Raw genomic sequence first — 21,933 nt, forward strand, 5'->3', positions numbered from 1 at the left:
GGTGTCTATAGACAATGCCGGCTCTTCAGCTTAGAAATGGAGATGAGTACCAACCCCCAGAGTCGGATATGACTAGACCTAATATCAGGGGAAAACCTTTACTATGTTTATCTACCGTGATTCTGAGAGAGGCAAAAGAAAATTTCACACGTTGCTTAAACATTCTAGAAATTGTTACTAGAAACATTTTATGTAGCTTGAATTAGATATGATTGGCATCACATTTAACAATTTTAGTAATCTAATGTTATATGTAGTCAGATGCACCCTTCAAGAGATAGCATCAATTATCCTGCTCAGTATTCTTGCCTTTGACCCTGACAATTTTGATTCAAAGAACAATCAAAGTGTAGAGACAACTCTTCCTAATGCAGAAGTGTGCAATCTGTGTGGGTGAGAGGCAATTTAGTAGTATATGATACATATATTATTGATTCATATGCGTCATGTGATGCATTCGAAAATATTTTTAAAATTATTCTTATATGAAAGTATATAAAATAAGAAGTTGTTTTGACTAGGAGAAAATGCAATATTGAACTGAATGCTGATTGGTAAAATGTTTGAGGAAGTAAAATAATATCATCCACTACTGAACCATCATTACCGTCAAGATGATTTTAATGTTCAATTGAAATCTATTCTCCTTTAAATTTTGCATAAGGTTGCATAACATTTGGTTTTTAAAATTTTAAATAAAGCTTTCTGTTTTGCATAAGGCTTTTTGTTTAACATATGGGCATAGCTCTCCTTCAACCTTTGCATAAGAAGAGTATGCAGTATGGTAGAGCACATAATTACGGTTATATAATCAACTATGACGGTGCCCTTAAAATAGGATTTTTGTGCAATTTAATCTTAAATATTCAAAACTGAACCTTTAAGGTCTTCTGAAAAAAATCCCCTTATAATAATAATGTCACTGAAATATCACACAGTTAGTTTTCTATATCAAAATATTGTACCAATGAATTGACTGGTGTAATTAGTCATACATACAAGGAACTGCCTGTCAATCATATTTGTTTATCTTATGGAAAAACCAATTTGAACTTTTGTTGTTGTTTATATCAATGTAGGAAACATGGCCAGAGGTCTTCTCATGCACTTCTGCAACAGATGTATTTCTTCCTAATAGGCTGCTGCCTCTTTCTGTGAAGAAAGTGGACTGATGCACACACACAAAACAATGAATAATGAATCAAAATCAAATTTGGTTCTATAGCACTATGAAGCACTGAACAGACACTGGCCATTTTAATTACTTGGTCACATTTAGTGCTTTGTTTTATTATTGAAAAAATTCAATGGGAGGGGTGTTTGACTTTCCTCCTTGTCCTAAAGCAGTGGTTCCCAACCTTTTTTTGACCAGGGACCACATTGGTCAGGGGCCACTCTCCAACATTAGTACTAAAGGGGTTACAAATCAGTTTTTGGTCAACTTTAGATTTGGTTTGGTCATTTGTGGTGCTGATTCAGAAAATTGCACTGGATAGACCACATCAGTTCTAGTTTCTGATACAGAACATATGCCATCCAGTAGTCACCATCTGCTTCTCTGCAGAAAACCATATTTAATAATCTAGAGCTGATGTGGTCTATCCAATGCAATTTTCTGAATCTGCACCCCAAATAACCCTAGGAACTGGCCTAAAAACGAAGACACCAAGGCATCCCTGCTTCCAGGTGCCACATGGAATGGCTCCACTCAGGGGGAGGGAGGAAGAGGAGAAGCAGCAGTCAGGAGGCTTGTTTTCACGCCTTTCACGGGTAGGCAGCCTCTCCTCTCCCGACATCCCTGTTGCCTCGGCACCATAAGAGGGTTTCACTTGACCAGTCGCTCTCGTTGCAATGGTGTAGTAACTGTGAGACCACAGGGCATTTTTCATTATTGGCGATCACTGGTGGTCCACGGACCACAGGCTGGGAACCACTGTCCTAAAGCAAGAGTAGCACAAAAGCTATTTTCCTGAATTATGCTCTTTCTCATCCACTGCCTCCTTCCCTTCCTCCTCCTCCTCCTCTTTGTTTTCATTCAATCTTTTCACTCAAAACTGGGACTCAAGGTGGCTGACAAAAATACAGAAAGGATCACAATTCTAGAACTGCTATTTAGCTCTATTACTACCTTAGGCCCCCTTTTCACTGCCATATAATCCAGTTGACAGTGTAGACTCATATGATCCAATTCAAAGCAGATAGTCTGGGATCAGATACTGGATTATATGGCAGTGTAGATCCAGCCTTAGTTATGAAGTTTACTACCCTTTTCTGGCCTGACTCCTTCATCCTGATATTTAGGCATCTACTGCACTCAATAAGGATAGTAAAGTTTAAATGTTGGTGTTAAACTACAAGTACATATGGAGTTAAAAACATCTTTAAAATAAATCCACTGAAAGACAAGTGAATAATCAATAGAATAGGACACTATTATTAAAATGGCTTACAGTTAATTCCTAAAAAGTCTGCTGAAACCGAAAATATTCCACTTATCAGTGAAATTACAACGAAGAGGGAGCCATTCCAGCCTCCCAAAGGAGAGATTTCCCAAGCCTGGCAGCAACCACCCTTGGTTTCTATTAGCATTTTGTCATTTTAGTTATCATTATCTATTTTTTATTTTAATCACAATGCTATATAACAAAATAGCACCTCGTGAACAGTAATGAAATAAATTATATTTCCTATTACCAGGAGCTCAAGAAGCGTTCTGAGCTGTATCACCTGGCTCTGTTTCTTCCTTCACAAAGCAGCCTCCACACTTTGAAAAGCTAAAGTTCTGTTTTTTAATTATTGTAAGCCAATTTGGGTGGAGCGCTAGGAGAAAAATGAGATAAACATTGAATAAATAAATATAATTTTGTTTACTTGTTTGTTTTAGATTCCACTTTTCTCCCATACAGGATCCAAAGTGGCTTGCCCATTAAAATAATATAGCCCAAAAAAATCCAATCTGTAAGGTAAAAATTAAAAAGTATTAAACAAGCCACTTAAACACATTAATATAAAACAATGAAAGCACATTAAAATCTGTTACACAAATAAGGCAGGAGATAATACATTGCCTGTTCAATTGGAAGTGAATTCATATAGATCAGCATACTTTGTATGTGTGTACATACGTGCCATTTCTGTACAGCCTTTTCAAGAGCTTGGGGTTTTTTTGTTTTTGTTTTTCCGTGTCAAGAGCAACCGGAGTTGCTTCTGGAGTGAGAGAATTGGCCGTCTGCAAGGGCGTTGCCCAGGGGATGCCCGGATGTTTTTGATGTTTTACCATCCTTGTGGGAGGCTTCTCTCATGTCCCCGCATGGAGCTGGAGCTGATAGAGGGAGCTCATCCGCGCTTTCCCCGGGTGGTATTCGAACCTGGTAACCTTCAGGTCAGCAACCCAACCTTCAAGTCACAAGGCTTTTATCCCCTAGGCCACCGGAGGCTCCAAGAGCTTGGTGAGAACGGGGAAATCCAAGAAATGTTTTAAGGCACTAACAGCATACCAAATAACTATTTGGGGTATGAAAAAAGAGGAAAATTGGGAGGATTCTTAAAGGGGCAGTGAAGGGGGTGGCTTAAAGGTAAAGAGGCTATTTAGATTGAACCCTCACTAAACTGTACATGTAATCCCCTCTAACTAAAAAGGGCTTAAATAGGGGTAAACAGCGAGCGTCTTTATGGAGACATAACAGTCCGTATGTTTAAACAGCACCAACCTTTGTTTGTGTGGGTGGCACATGAACAACATTTTTCTCATGGCACATCTAGAGACTACAGGAGACACAGGTATTGGAAAGCTCAGGTATTGTACGAAATAATCCCTGCTGGCAATATCAATGGAGATCCCATCTCACAGTTTCCCTGCATACCTAAAAAACAAAACAAAAACCAAACTAAATACTTTCTGCAGCCTGCAACAGCGTACTGGGAAGCAAGTGAGTATTAGGACAGCAGTAAAGGAGGGAAAATATCCTTCCTTTGGCAATGATGTATCATGGAATTAAATTCCATTTAGGAAAAAAGTTCCTAATTACACACTTAACATCATATAGATTTTGTCCTTGAGTGCTAATTTCTATCAGACCTTCAAATAAGCTTCTAGAGGATTGCTAACACACATCTGAATGGTAGTACTTGCATTTGATGCTTCTATTACCGTATGTGGAAAGCAATGAAATAGATCTTAATGGGTTTAGTTAATGCCTATCTCGCCCTCATCAATCACCACTGAATTTGTTTGTGGAATAGGTTTTAATTCCCCCAAAACAATTCAATTTGCACTCCTTTTCCATATTAAAAGGGCTGTTTCCTACATTATTTCCAATCTGTATACTTTCCTTGGTAGTAAACACCAGATGTTCTGCTCTTTGCTTCAAAGATACATAGAAGTGGTCTTTTAGACATTTACACTTCCTCAGGTCTTTAACCATTACTCTTCAATGTTCCATTGCCTTTTTAAAGAAGTGTCAAAAGTGGACCACAGTCCCAAGGGATTTAGAGATGCTGATACCCTGTGCTACAAAGCCTTTTTTCATTATTTATTTATTTACAATGCTTTTACCCCGCCTTTCTCACCCTGGAGGGGACTCAAGACGGCTTCACAACGTGGCAATAATTCAATGCCATTAAAAACAAAATACAAAAGCGTCATTTAAATAATAAAACATTAAAATACAATTAAAACACAATTAAAACAATTACATTTAACTCTGACAACAGAGTAAATCATGTGATCCAAGCACATAGTCCGGGCTGTTCCATTGGCCAAATCCATATCTTTCATATCTATTGATGCACTAGGTTTCCAAAGGCTTGGCCAAAGAGCTATTGCATAAAAAATATCAAGAATCAGTTTTAATTTTTGCATAATGTGGGGAGGATTTTTTAAATATTTCCTACCTATTTTACATTCAATCTCCATTGCATTTACTTTTATGTGATATTGAAGAAAATGGTCTTCTTACTTATTATTCCCTTTCAGTAGCTATCCCTAGAAAAGAAACTGGCTTTTTTTCTTCACATTTTTCCTTTGATATTCTGCGATAAAGACAACCCAAATCCTTTGTGGCACAGTGGCCTGCTCCTTTTTGTGGCCTAGAGAAAGCATGAAACTTTATTCATTGATGTTTATATAAAACAATTTACCAACACAAATCGGAAAGATGTGATAATACTGTTTTAGTCTTCACCGCAAAGCAATTTTTGTCATTGTTATTCAGGTGACGGGAGGAGTCTGGAATTTTAGCCGTGTCTGCTGTGATATATTTGTAACGATGGATGTGATGATGTGCACAGCCAGCATTTTAAATCTCTGCGCTATCAGCATTGACAGGTAAGAACCAAAGATTATGGCAGGAAACTGAGATTTTCAGATGGGCCAAGAAGAGGGAAGTGGGTTGAAATGCCTACATGTATGTCAGAGGGGAAAAAAGACTTATCTACATATGATATTTTCCATGCATATATCACACCACAGTTTTGTGACCTGCATTTTTGTAGGAAAGTAAATGAATTTTGTAATAAAGTAAAAGCTCATAATGTTTTTTTGTTACAGTAGAGTCTCACTTATTCAACATAAACGGGCCAGCAGAACGTTGGATAAGCGAATATGTTGGATAATAAGGAGGCATTAAGGAAAAGCCTATTAAACATCAAATTAGGTTACGATTTTACAAATTAAGCATCAAAACATCATGTTATACAACAAATTTGACAGAAAAAGTAGTTCAATACGCAGTAATGCTAGGTAGTAATTACTGTATTTACGAATTTAACACCAAAATATCACGATGTATTGAAAACATTGACTACAAACATGCGTTGGATAATCCAGAATGTTGGATAAGCGAGTGTTGGATAAATGAGACTCTACTGTATTTAAAGCTAAGCAGATGTGAAGGCAAAATACAACTCTACTTAAATTTTAATCAAACACTAAATACCCTAAAGGCTCCAGGTTCTGTCTGATCTTAGAAGCTTAGCAGGGCTAGCGCTGGTGTACTTGGATAGGAGACTGCCAATAAATATCAGCTGTATTTCAGAGCACAGAACTGCCAAAACCACCTCTGAGTATTATTCCTTGCCTAAGGAAACTTGATGCAACTGGCTTTAAGTTGCATTATAGTGTCGATGTAAATGTGCCCTCACTCTCTGAATAATTCTTGCCAAGAAAGATTTCTTCTTAGGATTACCATAAGTTAAAAAAACCCTTAAAGATATATACCAACAACAAACACAAATGAAAGGGAGCATGCTAGTCCCACAGTCTTCACCATGACTCACATGAAAAGCAATGCCTCATCTAACTATGAAGACTTTCCAAGCAAACTACAGGGCCTCATGATATGAGTAGAGGGGAAGTGGGGGAAAGGGTGGGACAGCAGAAGGAAAGTGGAGAAAAGTGTCAGACAGCATGGGAGGGAACCATCTTCCAACCTTATCAGATGCAGGAAAGGAGCGTCTTCTTCTCACTTCTCTCTGCTGCCGGCATGGAGTCCCATGTAGCCCATGATGCAGGGTTTCTTCCAGTGGGATTCCATGAAGCTTTATGCCGGCCCCTGCCCCTGCCCCATGTTTCCCCCCACTGTCCCCTGCTTTACCCCTGCCCGTCTGATAAGGTCCTTACTCTGTTCCCTCCCATCAAGGCCCATCTTTTGCCATGCCACGACCTTTCCCCTTTCAAATCTGTCTCTCCCCCACATTCTCACACATTGTTACCCGACTCCTCCAAAGACACTCTGGGCTCTGTTTTTCACACTGCTGAAATAGAGCCCCACAGAGTCCTGACAGAAGTTGCCCTGCATCATGTGATGGACTCAATGGGACTCTATTTCGGCAGTGTGGAGAAAAAGGGAGAAGCTGCAAAGGAAACTGAGTCTGATGAGATTGTAGAACTCAGATTTTCCAGGCTGCTCCAATTTTTTCTTCTCAGAATTATGCATTTAAAATCTCAGGTGGAAAAAGCCAGTGGGAAAATCTAATTTTGAGTGCATAAACAGTCTTCTCTTGATGATGTACTTTCACTAGAATTGACATCTAGAGCAGTGTTTCCCAAACTTTGGTGTTTTCTACTTCAGCTCCCAGAAACATAAGCCAAGGCACCTGGGACTGCTGGATGTTGTTGGCCAAAACACTTGGAGGATTTGAGTTTGGAAATCACTGATCTAGAGTATGCTTTTCATTAACTAAAACTTCAAGATTCAGTTACACAATGCAACATTCATCAGGGGATGTAATAATATGTACTGAAATAGACACATACACACATGGGAGTGCACAAAAGCCTTGCTGTAGAAATTTCCATCCCTTGTTATCTATAATCTTTGATCCACTGTATCTTCTGAAATGTAACAAGACTAAATAACATTCTGCTTCTCTAATTTTCTCTTTCTTTTTCTGCTTTTGTTGTCTTTTCCATCTCCAATTGTTTTTACCATCCTGGATTGTCATTTCCTCTCTCTGCTATTATTCCACCACTTCATTAATTCCTTTCTCTCTTTTCTTTCATTCTGGATGGAACTGTGCCCTCTCTTCCCCATCCTACACTTCCCTCTTCCTCTCATGACTCCTTGCTTTGGAGCTGGTTCACTTTGCAGGTACACAGCAGTAGTTATGCCTGTTCATTATCAGTACAGCACAGGACCCAGATCATGTCGAAGAGTCTCCATAATGATCACAGCGGTTTGGTTATTGGCATTTGCTGTTTCCTGCCCTCTTCTCTTTGGCTTCAATACTACAGGTAAAAAAGTATCTTGACAACTGAGCTTTATTTACAATGCAAGCCCTACTATTGTGCTTGAAGTAATTAATCAATTCTCCAGAGAATACATTTTGAATTTTGGGACAGTGTTGTCAGTACTATTAAGAAATAGTTCCTGTGGAAAAAACAGGCCTTTTAACTCAAATGGCAATTCACAAAGGGCAGATCAATTACAACATGAGTATCTAAAGGTAAAGGTTTTCCCCTGACGTTAACTCTGGGGGTTGGTGCTCATCTCCATTTCTAAGCCGAAGAGCTGGCGTTGTCCATAGACACCTCCAAGGTCATGTGGCCGGCATGACTGCATGGAGTACCGTTACCTTCCCACCGGAGTGGTACCTATTGATCTACTCACATTGGCATGTTTTCGAACTGCTAGGTTGGCAGGAGCTGGAGCTAATAGTGGCCGCTCACGCCGCTCCCGGGAATTGAACCTGGGACCATGAGTATCTGGACACCCCCAAAACATACTCATTTGAAACTATACTGATGGATTACCCCAAATCAACTTTTCTAAAACACTTGGTCTTCAACTTTCATGGGGTTAGAGGCACAGTAGCCCCTAACAAATACACAAACACAATTGACCAGTTTTCTTCCCTTGCTGATCTTACTCTCTTCAGCCTCCTTGGACTTATCCAAATAGAGAACAATATCAACCAAAATCTCATCACCACCATTTAAAGCCCCATGGCTACTACACTCTGGGTACAATCCTGCAGGCTTCAACATAGTGTAGTAGCTCTGCATGCAGAATTATACTGCACTGAGCTATTTACCATTCCCAGAACATACCACAGAGGCCCTTGCTTACTATACATTTGTGCCTAGAGAGAACTGGGAGGGGGGGGGGAGTGTTGCAGAAGCATTTGGCTATGTCCTCATATTTCCTAGCAATTCCCCCTGTTTCCACAGTTGCCCCATCCTCTCTTTTCTTTCTTTTCTTCCTCAGATGACCCCAGCATTTGTTCCATCTCTGATCCTGACTTTGTAATCTACTCCTCTGTGGTGTCCTTTTATCTTCCATTCCTGGTCACCCTGCTGCTCTACATCCGTATTTACATTGTGCTGAGGCAAAGGCAGAGAAAACGCATCCTCACAAGACAAGGCAACCATGGTGTCAAAGCCTATTACACACAGGAGGTAGGACCTTTTTCTATACTATCTTTTGATCCATCTTTCCATTCTAGAAATTTTGTTACAAATCTCTGAATATCCAGCTCTATACTTTTTGTGCTTTCCCCCACCATCGTCTGTTCACTTTCTATACGCTATTGCATTACTTTCACCCAGTTCAACTTTCACCAACACACTCCTAGTTTCATCTTTCCATTGCCTCCCCCATAGTCAGCCTCTAATCTTCATGTGACTTAAGAGTAGTTAAAGAATTTATTCAGTCACTGGTATTTCTGAAGTAAGGATTATGTTTCATGTTCATCCGAAACATCTTCTGGATGCTACATTATATAATGTTCTGTTGTAAATTGAAGATTGAACTTTATTAAGCAGGTATTGATTCTGAGGAAGTATTGATTCCTAGGAAGTAAACGATGCCTAATTTTATATAGCTCTATTAAGTTTCCTCTTAGTTTTCTCCCTAAGATAAAGGTTCCAATTTGTAATCTTTCTGCATAGTAGAATACATGGATTATTGTTCATTCTTTCTGGCTTTAGAACAGTTGTTTATTTAAATATTTATATCCCATACTCAGTTGAAAAATCTCAGGAAAGTGTATAACAAATCTATTTGACCCATTTAAATCAGTAAAAAATAATGTACACAGACTTAAAGCATATTTTAAAATTTGACAAGTTAAAACAAGGCAGTTCAAAACTAGGCATTTGAACAGATTTCTATAAAATCACCAGGAACCAAAGGCTCAGTAAAAGGGATTAGTAAAGTTTCTGGTTTTGTGTTTATAATATTGTAAAATAGATTTATGATTTCATAAATTTGGGGGTTCATGTTTGTGGATGTTCATGACTGAACGTGATCCCAAACATCTACCTGTTAAGCCAAATCTACAGTATTTCAGAAGCCCTTCATTTGTTATGCAAGCTGGTTTAAGAGGTAGGGTTTTTTTGGGGGAGGGGAATTGGCAGAAATGTCTACACTAAGTACCTTGACCCACATATATTTGGCATCAGAATGATACTAATAATATCCCTTCATTCTAAAAAAAAAATTATTCTGACTTGCTACTTTCTGCTCTTTAATGTTGTTAAACAGTTCCTATCTGTGAGAAAACATTTTTCTCTTGTTCTACGTTTGCTCAGGAGCCTTTGGTGAGAAACTTCATCAAAAGACAAAATAAATGGTAATGAAGTTCAAATCAAAGCAAACCCTACCATGAAGTGAAGCAAACATGTCAGGTAGCAGATAGAGCAGATAGAGGGAGCTCATCCGCGCTCCAGCTCCATGCGGGGACATGAGAGAAGCCTCCCACAAGGATGGTAAAAACATCAAAACATCCAGGCATCCCCTGGGCAACGTCCTTGCAGATGGCCAATTCTCTCACACCAGAAGTATCTTGTAGTTTCTCAAGTCATTCCTGCCACGAAAAAAAGGTAGCAGATCACTAAGAACAGTGAATTCACCAGTTTCTATTTGCTGAAAGGATCATATTGCAGTAGAAAATTGGTCTGAAGGGTTTTTCTGAATGGAGAAATTCTTAAAAGTGTGGCTTGTAGGAGGAATGACCTAGAAAATTGCCTATGCCTCGACACAGGTAACTTTCCTCACCATCTCTCCCATAGACTCCAAAGAGTGGTTAAGGGTGTGAGTAGTTATAAAGAGACAAGCTATGTAAGACAACCTTCATGAGACACCAGACCTTTAGTAGGAAGCTGGGGCTATCATGAGCAGAGGATGGTATCAAGACAATGTGCGGAGATGGTATTGGAAGATTAAAATGGGTAGTTATATGTGTTAGATGACTGTATGTTCAAATAACTTTCTTAGGTCTTGCCAGTGTGATAATACAACTACTTGTGTTTCTCTTGAGCTTCCTACCATGTTGGAATGGAGTCTGGATTCTCTCCACCCATTTTGCCCAGGGCAGAGACTGCTAAGTTTTTCAAAGCCTCCCAATCTTTCCAAGGCATATATTATTGTGAGCTTTCATGGGAGGGCAGGAAATTGTGCTGTTGCCTTTAGTTCCTGGCCAATGGCAGCAGCAGCAGGAGGAAAAATGAAGACACCTGTGATGAAAATAAATATCATCACAGTAGTGAAGAGATAGTAAAATCCCTGCCCCAAGCTCTATCCCTGCTCCAATATGGGATTGACCTTCATGTAGATCAAACGTGGCAGCTTTAATCAGAGTCTCTTGTCTCCCCCTGGGAGGAAAAGGAGTAAGCAAGACTGGAAAAGAAGAAGGAAGTCAAACCTAAGTATAGTAACCTATACATGCATCTATTCTAGCAAGACGTCTAGCCTATTGCAACCCCACTGGTTCAGATTACTTGCTACAGCATTGGCACTTTCATTTTCAATGGGAGTTGTGAGGGAAACTGGGCAATTTATGAGCAATGATGGCTTTATCATTCTAGCTGCAAGTCTGCAAACAACAATCATCTGTTTCCAGCATTACAGAAACGACCAATTTCTGTAGTAATAAGCACTAGCAAAGGAAATTACATGCCTTCAAACCACTAATGCTATTACTTACTTTGGGGAGCAAATGTTTTATTTACTGATTCAGGTTGACAGCCCTAAATAACATCAATGAAGTATGGAAAATATCTCTTAGAGACGCAGAATTTCACCACTTACCTCTATAGTGCACATAGCCCCAGGCAATAAAATCTGCCAGAGATGGATTAGATATATAGCCACATCTGTTACAAATAGTTTCTAACTATTTCATTGGATAGTTTGCATATAAAATACATTCTTCATACAGAATGCGGCTATTTTAGATGTAGATATACTGGCAGTACTTACGTGTGCAGTCTACAGTGCTCTGTGGGTTACTAACTGTTTGTGCTGAGGTATATCTAAGCACAGTAGTTCAGTTGTGAGATAGATGAAGGCTAGGGATATGCAGGTTCAAATCTCTCCTAAGCAGTTGGTGACGTTGAAGTCTTCATCACACTACACATTTATTTATTTATTTATTTATTTACGTCATTTCTCTCCCGCCTTTCTCACCTGAGGGGACTCAATTATAGCATTTTGGTTCCACTGTACCTGCCGTGGCTCCCCCCACCCCATTAAATCCAGGAACTTGTAGTTTCGTGAAACTTTTAGAAGTCTCTGTCCACGAGTTCTAGGTCCTTGACAAGTTACAAATCTCAGAATTCCAGTGTGCCAATATAGCAGCTAAAGTGGAACCAAAGGGCTATAACAGTTTCTCAAACTGTGCTCCTCCAGATGTTTTCGACTTACAGCTGACAAACGAGTTGGGGTTTCTGGGAGCTGAAGTCCAAAGCATCTGGAGAAGCACAGTCTGAGAAACGCTGGTGTAGAGTGAAAGGGCCTGGAGATTTTGAGCGTCACTACTTCTTGGTGTAATCATCTCACAAAGTTGTTGTGAAAGTAAATTGGGATGCAGCAGTACATAGGTCAAGCTGCAACGCCCAATATCAGTTACCATTTTTTTGGTGGCTAAATTTATGAGGGTTTGCAGTCCATTAACATCTGGAAGGACACAGGACTTCAATCTTGGTGTATGCATATGCAATTCTATAAATTGTTCGCAGGCCTATGCATGCTATGAGATGTGTGTATATGTGTGTCTTCAAGTTGTCTGGGGACTTATGATACCATGAATTTCATTGGGTTTTCTTAGGCAAGGAATACTAGGTGGTGGGCAAATATGTCAGTTCTGCATTTCCCCACATTTGAATTTCAAGAATTTTAGTAATTTGCGATTGAAAAAAATTAAATGAAATTCTCATCTATTACTACTGTGAGAATCCAGAATAAGAGGTAAAACATGAATATCTTAACAATATATTATTACAATGCCAAGAATCTATACAACCCAAAATGAAAAAGTAATGGAATTCTGACAGTTGAGGATTGAATTGATAAGATGTTTGGACTTGCAGAAATGAGTTAACAAACTTTATTAAATGACTAATAAATAGACGAGATAGGAGCCTTTTTGCAATTCCTACAGGGCGGTGAAGAAAAAAAAAACCTTTGCAGGTTTTAAGAATTAATGGTGTGTAATGTGTTGTCGAAGGCGTTCATGTCCAGAATCACTGGGTTGTTGTGTATTTTCTGGGCTGTATGGCCATGTTCCAGAAGCATTATTTCCTGACGTTTCACCCACGTCTATGGCAGGCATCCTCAGAAGTTGTGAGGAATTAATGGTGTGTTATTTCAAACTATAAACAGAAATCCATATTGAGATTTTTGTTCATGTTGGCTAATCTGGAATAATTATGTAACGCTACACTTAAACCATTGATAAGACAGCTAGAGATCAACTTTTAATTGTTTATCTAAGTATCTTTGTGTTTATAGAAGCATTTCTGTTGTTCGATGATGTGGTTTATTATGTGGTGAGTGTTAAAAAGTGTTTTGTTTTATTTTGAATAATATTTTTACAAACAAATATTGTAACACAATCATAACTATATAAAGAGCAACTCAACAAAATTCAGTTGCAGTTTTAAGTGTGAATTCCAGAGCTTTTAAGGATAAGTCTGAGTTTGGGACTACTTTGCTTGGAGGTTAGAAAAATAATGGTTACATCCATCTTTGCTGACTGTTATTTGTTTCCTGTTTTCCAGAAACATTCAGAAAGAACAGGTTTGCACCAGAAGCCACCCAACATGCTCTTGTCTTGCTTCCCGTTCCAGTGTTCTTCAGACCACAAGCTGCCGGCTGAAAAGAAGCCCCTGACTCCCCCTGAACTGCAGCAGTATTGCAGTATCTGCCGTGAAAATTCATTCTCCAGTACAGGAGATAAAGAGACTGTTGACCTAAAGGTGAGAAGAGAAGTCCGACAGCAAAGCCTGGAAGTGCGCAAACTGAACAATGGCAAAACAACCACATCTTTGAAACTGCCATCTCAGCAGCACAGGACAATACAGCTCAGAGAGAGGAAGGCCACCCAGATGCTTGCTATTGTTCTTGGTAAGTAGAGGCATTTCTAATCTGTCCAAGAATAGGACCAAACAATTTATCACGGCTGAAAGTCTCATAAGGTTTTCTTTTCTTTGGTTTTAATGAAAAGCTATTGAAACTCAGTTGTGAACTTTATTAGAGGAATCACAAAGAAATGTTGCTTAACCCTCCTCTCCTTTGCTAAGCTCTTTTTCTGCTGTGGAGGGAATAAAATATCAACTCATAGTTTTCACTGCACATGATGGAGCCCGAGATTACATATATGTAAGCCCTAACGGCGCTCCATGCAGTCATGCTGGCCACATGACCTTGGAGGTGTCTACGGACAACGCTGGCTCTTCGGCTTAGAAATGGAGATGAGCACCAACCCCCAGAGTTGGTCACGACTGGACTTAACATCAGGGGAAACCTTTACCTTTAAGCTTGCAATACATTCTGTAAATGAAATATAAATCTACATCAGCTCAATTTTATTTTATTTTACAATATAAAGGGAGTAATTTTATTTCCTTAACCTCTTCAGACATGTGAGGAGATGCTCAAGGGAATTTGATAGGTTTTTTTTTTAGAGTTGTGTGAAGATTAGGGTTGTGCATTCAGAGTAAACCTTGCCCATGTTCGTGTCCTGGCTTTTGTTGGGGGCCCCAATCCGTTTTTGGGAGCCTCTTGAAATCGGGAGGGTAGATATGTTTTCTGTTTAGGGCCCCAAAAATCTGACCATTATGGGAGGGGTTTCTCACCCAGGCTCCCTTTCCCGACGCATGCTTTAAGGAGACTTCTTATCTGCTGTTTCTACTCTAGACTAGGAAGAGGTGCTTGACTGTAGGCGCCCTCCTTCTTTCTAATCCCTGTTGCCTTAATTCACTGATTAGGGACCGGAAAAGGAGTCCCCCTCACTATTTTCCACCCGCTCTGCACAGGCCCCTCACTCCAAGTCACAGAGAAAGAAGTTCCCTTCCGGCCTTCCTTCTTCCAGAGGCCGGATCTTTCCAAGGACAGTGCTTGTGTGGTGTGGTGTGCAGGCATGCCTGGAGTGTGCCTGCAGACAAGCACCTCTTACTCTAGAGTAAGAGGCACTCGGCTGCAGACGTGCACACTTTCCGGACCTGCCTGCACGCCATGACACACACACACACTTTTTCCAAGGCAAGTTCTGGGAGGCACTCAGCTGCAGACAAAAGCAGGTTTTCGTGTCAAGCAGATTTTCATGCGTGGAGGGGAATTCCTGTTTCGTGCTCCCAAAGAACAACAACAACAATTCTTTATTGATTAGTCACTTTTGACCATATCAAAACATGTAAAACATACAATACGTACACACTTACATACAATAAAACCATGTAAGGATACAAAACATCCCGACCTGCGGCCTAATAACCCGCTCCTAGACAAATACAGAGCAAAAAGGTTAAAATTAGTAATTTCCTAAGGTAAGGTTTGAACGAGGACAGGGGTAAGTAAAACAAGTGTCTTGTCCATAGTAAATTTTAAGTTTGGATTTTGTTAATGGCAATAATGTATCAGCTCACAGCTTCTATCTTCTCACGAATGGCCAGCGCTTTTTGCGTAAAAAGGGCCAGTTTTAAAATAGTTTTTATCTGAACCCTGTAGAAGGATATGCAATTTCTCCTTATTCTCTAAGTGAATATGATTCTCCAGCAGAGACACAAAAGAAACGGTAGAAATGGTAAGAACAAATTCTGCGCACAACTCTAGTGAAGATGCCAAGAGTTATGTGTGAGCTCTACATGAACTCATTAAGTATTTCCAGCATTCCTCTTTGCCTTAAATGTGATAGACTGGATCACAGGCTTCCGCGAGCACAGATTTATCCTGAGAATGAAGCACTTTTGAGCTAAAAGTGGTGACGATATCTCATTTCTATTCAATCCTAGGGACTTTCATTGTCTGCTGGTTGCCATTCTTCTTGATACACATATTGAATACCCACTGCTCAGCTTGTCATATTTCTCCAGAGGTATACAGTGCTACCACATGGCTAGGATATGTCAACAGTGCCCTCAACCCAGTTATCTACACAACCTTCAACAACGAGTTCCGTAAAGCTTTCCTCAAGATCCTGTATTGCTAAAGATGCAGAGAGCGACATAGTATCATTTCCCATTGATGGTGGAGAACAATATGGTGCAGCTGAGATGGATCTGTATACATAGGATGGGTTTTCTCATTCATCAGTGTGAAAGAATGTTAAGACTCTTTTTCCCAATAGTTTATTGCTGCAAGCTGCCATGGGGCAGTATTGTTATAATAATGGGTTTCATCAGTTCTCTGTTAAACATTGGTGCAGAAAAAAAAAGAGTAAATGTGACTTCATTATGCCTTCCTACCCCAAAATAACTCATTACAGGTAACTGCTTCCAAGCTTCAGATGCTTCCAACATCTTTTGTAAGCAATTCTTTCTGGATTGATCAGGAACTGGAAATTGGTCTATTTAAGTAGAGAACAAATATACAAGTAGCATGAAATTTACCAACTGTGGATTGTACAACAAAATGCAAGCGCACACAATTCAAAAGACCGAGCATTTTACATATTTCTCTAGCCTTTAATTGCACAAGAGGTTGAGTAAGTGGTTTCATAACTGTGTTGTCAAAGGCTTTTGGAACATGTCCATACAGCCTGGAAAACTCACAGCAACTCGGTTTCACAACTGGTTGTAGCACCTCTTGCAACCATCACTTTGTATAACTGCTCATGCAATAGTCCAGCGCATTGCAACTTGGTAACATTATGTTGGATTTACACCACTGTATTTAATATCATATTGTGCAGTAAAACATGTGCAAGGAGGAGTTGATTGGTATCAGTCACTGAAATATTGTTGCTTAGATTTTGTAGCTGTTCATTCAAAAAACATAAGGACGGGTGCCAGACAAAGCAAAAAAGAACAGCTTCTGCTTTACCAACACACTATAAATAAAATAAATGCTCTTGATCAACTGCTCTATATTTTTTGAAATCATGCATTCTTTTTCTTTATGAAAAATACATTGCTTATCTGAAAATTGATCCCATTACATGTCAGTAGGATTTTCAGAGACAAATGTACTCCTAACTATATTTATTAGATTGGATTCAAAGTTAATCACATAATATGGTGATGGAAAATATCATTGCTCTTTCTCCCTATGGCACCCCAAAGTATGCTACACTGATAGCTGGGGGACCACCCTGAATGGATTAAGCCATGGTGTTAGGAACTGAGAAGAAGGAGAAATACATCAGATTATGATACTTTCCAGAAGTACAACATCTTGTACAGCATAGTAGGTTCACATCTGGAGCATCTGGTTATGTTCCTGTACAGCACAGTATGGATCCAACTGAATGGGTCTCCAGGAGCAGAAACTATAGCTTTAGTGATATGGTTGTTAATTTCATGATGAATAAGGATATAATATCTGTGCTCAGAGAAATGGCATTCTGCTTTTCAATATAAGAAATTAAAACAGAGAGGAATATGAACAACATAAGCCACAAATGTTATAATAATTGTATGATCACAAAGCTCCTACTTTTAACAAAATTGTATCATGGACCTTGGAATGTCACTGTAAAAAGCTCCCATTATTTTGCTTAGCATTTGGCTCCTGGTCTAAGGTTACTCTGCTTCTGTGTAACATCAGAGAAGAAAAGTTCAGAGACACCATTAAAGGCTAATGGTTTCATAACTAATGAAAGTGAACATCATTCCCCTCTATGCACATCACCATGATTCAATGGGTTTTTAGTCACTGGGACTAACAACAGGATTCAGGTAACTGAGGATTCATTTTGACAAGTATGCCTTATTTTTGCACTGACGATCTGGAACAATTTTAGGATTGTTGTCTGCATCACAGAGTGCGATCTCAATGTCGCAAAGCAAAACCAGCTTAGAAAGAGAAGCCTTGTTGAATGAAAAATGTGAAGGTATGTGGAATGCCATCAATCTTTATTATTCACTAAGTTATTAAAATCTCTGTGTTCATTGCAAAATAAGCATCACAAGTCAGAGCAATGTTTAACAGAAAGAGAATGGAGACAAAGAGAAAGGAAAGAGAAATCCTTTTAACGACAAACCAGACAAATCAGTCTGAAACAATCACAATATTTTTCCTTAGGAAAAATAAATAAAATAAAGGCAAATGTGTAAAGATAGTAGAGGTCACAGGCAGAGTGAGTACACGAAGATACCAAATGCCCAATGTCCCAGCATTTTATGCCAAAGGCAACCACATCATTTCAACACATACGTACTATGGTGTAAAAAGACAGACTAAGGGGAAAGGATTTCAGAGAGAAAATAAGATAGATTTCAGCATTTGATTAAGAAATTGAGCCTTAGAAAACAGATGAGTAAATAAAAATCCATATCAACAAACCTGAGGCACTTTCCTACCACATAATTATAGCACTGTATATTGTAAACTGAACCACGGTGTGGAAACAAAGTCCAAACAAACTCACTGAGATAGCCAAGTCAATAGTCCAGGGTCATAAATGCCAATCACCAGAATCCTCAAAAAACATCAGAACAGTCAGAAGTCCAGTCCAGAGACAGATACATGCAACTCAAACAAACAAGATACCAGAGCCAGAAGTTAAAATACTAGAAGTCAAAGCAGAAGTCTTTGAGTAAATCACCAATAAAGTCAGGTCCCAGAATGACAAGAAGCAGGCATTGAACTCCAACTGGGAAACAACGTTATACTCCACAAAGGGTTGCAACACTGAAGGCTTTTTGTCTTAAATTTTTAGCTGTTGCTTGATTCTGGATTGTTTTTCAGCTGATCTCTGAGATCTGTAATACTTTGCTTGCTCTTTCTTATGCTCTAGAGGTGTGGGTATGACTAATCCCTCTGTAACTTGCTCAGAAATCTTGCTTCAGCTTCCTATAGAGAAGCTTGCCCAGACTGCTAGGAAGTGCCTGCTTCTGCTGAAGGCTCATCTGCAGCAATGGCTGAGCTGGACATAGCCAACTGCTGGGAGCCGCTGACCTCCATCTCCACTGTTGGCCCTTCAAACAACTCCTTTTGCTCACTATCTGAGGTGGCCATGACACTACAGAATCATGATTCCACGTTATCTGTTATGGTTCCATCCTATGGAATCCTAGTACCAAAATTATTTGGGAGAAGGAATTTAAAGTTATTTGCTGGCAAGTCCGAGTACCTCAATAAACTACAAACCCCATGATTCCCTAGGGTGCAACCATAGCAGTTAAAATGGAATCACAGTACAATAATGGTGTATTATGAATGGGACCGAAGTATCAGACTGAAGTTAGAACTCTTATGTAGAGTTGCCAGATAAAGTAAGAGTCAGAGCTCCTATCTCTTTAATGATTATGTAGAAGAGGGGAGTTTGGAATGTGTTGACACTCATAAAAGCAACACCTGCTGATATTCCTATGCAGCCATTATTTATTTATTTACAGTATTTATATTTCGCCCTTCTCACCTCAAAGGGGACTCAGGGCGGATCACATTACACATATAAGGCAAACATTCAATGCCTTAACATAGAACAAAGACAAGACAAACGCGGGGCTCCGAGCTGGCCTCGAACTCATGACCTCTTGGTCAGAGTGATTTGTTGCAGCTGGCTGCAGCTGGTTGCTCAACAGCCTGCGCCACAGCCCGGCCCCATTTAATGTCCCCATTAAAGGGACAGGCTCCTGTCTCTTCTCACCTCAGAACCCTATCTATGTGCCACATGGCTTTTCAAATGCAGAGACCTGTTCTATGCTGATGGCAGTTCAGCTAATCTAATCAGTAGGTGACTGTGAAGGATCAAGGGATGGCATCCTATTTTTTATGTTATGCCTCACAATATTCTAACTCCATTCTTTCCCCCTTTCTGTGTATGTTTGTGTGTACTGGAGTGAATGAAAGATTCTACCTGCTACTCTGCCTTGTTGAGTATCCCTTATCCAAAATACTTTGTGGCAATATCATTTTCTATTTTGATTTATTTATTGTATTTTGGAACAGTACATTTCTGGAATATTTTTATGTCTCATTCATTTGCTACTTGTGTTATTTATGGGACACAAGGTTAGAGAGAGACGAACGGGGATCTGTGAAATGGGAGGGATTCAAGTGCAGTTCTCTATGTGAATCCACATCCCTTTCCATTTCACAGATCCTTCTCCTTTTGCTGCCAGCTGCTTGCCTCTGCCTTCAAGGTGTCAGCAGCCTTCCTGCTGGTTCATTTCTCAAATCCTCGGTTTCTCTCCAGCTGAGGCTGCAGAGAGGCTAATGAGCAGAAATGCCTGTGCTGCCTTGAAAGTGGAAGAGGGTCGCTGATGGCAAAAAAGTTTCAGCTTTTGGAGGCTTTTAGATTTCTGGATAGAGGAAGCTCAACCTGTTCTCATTACCATACTATTGATCGATCTGCATTATGTTCTTATTCCTGTTGAGTTGGCTTATGTTTTGTGAACCAAGAGAATTTTAGTTGTCAGTTTATGTTGAAATACATGCTTGCTTCTGCTCAGTTCTTGCCAAAGAAGCTTGGATAATTATACTGATGGAATCCAGAGAGTAAGAGAAAACACACACCATAACTAAATAAAGCTTAATTTTTTCCCAAATGTCTAATCCATTTTCCCTTTGCCTATAGTTCTAAGGAATTGGGCACTCATGTAGAGATGAAGGAACATGTGTGGAATTTAATCACAGGTTTAGCTGATGAGACAGATGATCATGCTGATGTTGATCTTTACTTAATGGGGGGGGGGGGAGTCCCAATACTATAGTATTTCTTTCCCATTGATATACTCTTGGGCATCTAAATCCTCACAGGGAGGCCGCTTACATAGTGCCAAAAAGTGGATATCATAACTCAAAACTGTATATCTTCATATATACATACTCAGATACAAATGTAAAAGTAAAGCACTACAGTACAAAGGATGCTGTGTATGTGCTTGCTGCTCAGTTTGCTGCCTAGGTGATTTCAATTCTATCCTGCTCTGAAGCTGGTTTGAAATGGGTCTAGAAAACCTGTATCATTCAAGACTGGAGTTGGAAAGCAACTGCCTTCTGAATCATCTTGCTCCACAAAGGAAGATTTGACACTGATGTATTGTTGTTAAAGTCCAGAGGAACTCTTTTTGAGAAAGAGATCATACCACCACTTTTTTTAAATGAAGTGGAAAGTTTCCCTCCTGTGTAGATAGATAGATGTATTAGTAATATTTGTTGTAGCTGAGATATTACTGCATCCCATCCTGGGCTGACCAGCCAAAAAAAAAGACAGGTATGGAGAGAACAAGTTGTTCTCCTTAGTCATCCTAGCAGTTGGTTCACATCTGTAGTTTTCTCTACCTTGGCAGCCGTCTCTCCACACAAAAGTCAACATTGACACTGAAATACAGCACCGCCTGAGTTCTGCAAGTGCAGCATTCTTCTGAATGAAGCAGAGAGTGTTTGAGGATTGAGACATCCGTAGGGACACCAAGGTGCTTGTTTATAAAGCTATTATCCTCCCAACCCTGTTATACAACTGCAAAATGTGGACTGTCTTCAGACGTCAACTCAACTCCTGGAACAATTCCACCAGCGTTGCCTCAGGAAAGTCCTGCAAATCTCTTGGGAAGACAGGCGGACCAATGTCAGCATGCTGGAAGAAGCAAAGACCACCAGCATTGAAGTGATGCTCCTACGCCATCAACTCTGCTGGACTGGCCACGTTGTCTAAAGACCCAATCACCGTCTCCCAAAGCAGTTACTATACTCTTAACTCAAGAATGGAAAACAGAATTTTGGTGGACAGGAAAAGAGATTTAAAGACAGAATTAAAGCCAACCTTTAAAGCTATGGCATAGACGCTGAGAACTGGGAAGCCCTGGCCCATGAGTGCTCTAATTGGAGTTCAGCTGTGACCAGCAGTGCTGTGGAATTTGAAGAGGCACAAATGAAGGGAAAAAGGGAGAAATGTGCCAAGAGGAAGGCGCGTCAAGCCAACCGGGACCTGGACCACCTTCCATCTGGAAACAGATGCCCTCACTGTGAAAGAATATGCGGGTCAAGAATAGGTTTCCACAGTCACCTATGTATCCACCACCAAGATACTATATCTAGAAGGCCATCA

The 21,933-nt window shown here is 39.8% G+C and overlaps 1 protein-coding gene across 4 annotated transcripts in view; it reads left to right on the forward strand.

Annotated features, from left to right (window-relative positions):
* drd3 (dopamine receptor D3) overlaps positions 1-20,431 on the forward strand; it is a 62,891-nt gene extending 42,460 nt beyond the window's left edge. For 3 of the 4 annotated variants that reach the window (XM_062974755.1, XM_003219143.4, XM_062974756.1), the window contains 5 exons: positions 5,214-5,326; positions 7,590-7,732; positions 8,706-8,896; positions 13,499-13,844; positions 15,731-20,431. In XM_062974755.1, coding sequence (XP_062830825.1) covers positions 5,214-5,326; positions 7,590-7,732; positions 8,706-8,896; positions 13,499-13,844; positions 15,731-15,927 — 990 coding nt within the window. In that variant the 3' untranslated portion in view covers positions 15,928-20,431. The remainder of the gene's footprint in view (positions 1-5,213; positions 5,327-7,589; positions 7,733-8,705; positions 8,897-13,498; positions 13,845-15,730) is intronic. The other variant, XM_062974757.1, reaches the window with a different exon arrangement.
* The last annotated feature ends 1,502 nt before the right edge of the window (positions 20,432-21,933 follow it).

The sequence above is a fragment of the Anolis carolinensis genome, chromosome 3 (assembly GCF_035594765.1).
Source record: "Anolis carolinensis isolate JA03-04 chromosome 3, rAnoCar3.1.pri, whole genome shotgun sequence".
Lineage (NCBI taxonomy): Eukaryota > Metazoa > Chordata > Lepidosauria > Squamata > Dactyloidae > Anolis > Anolis carolinensis.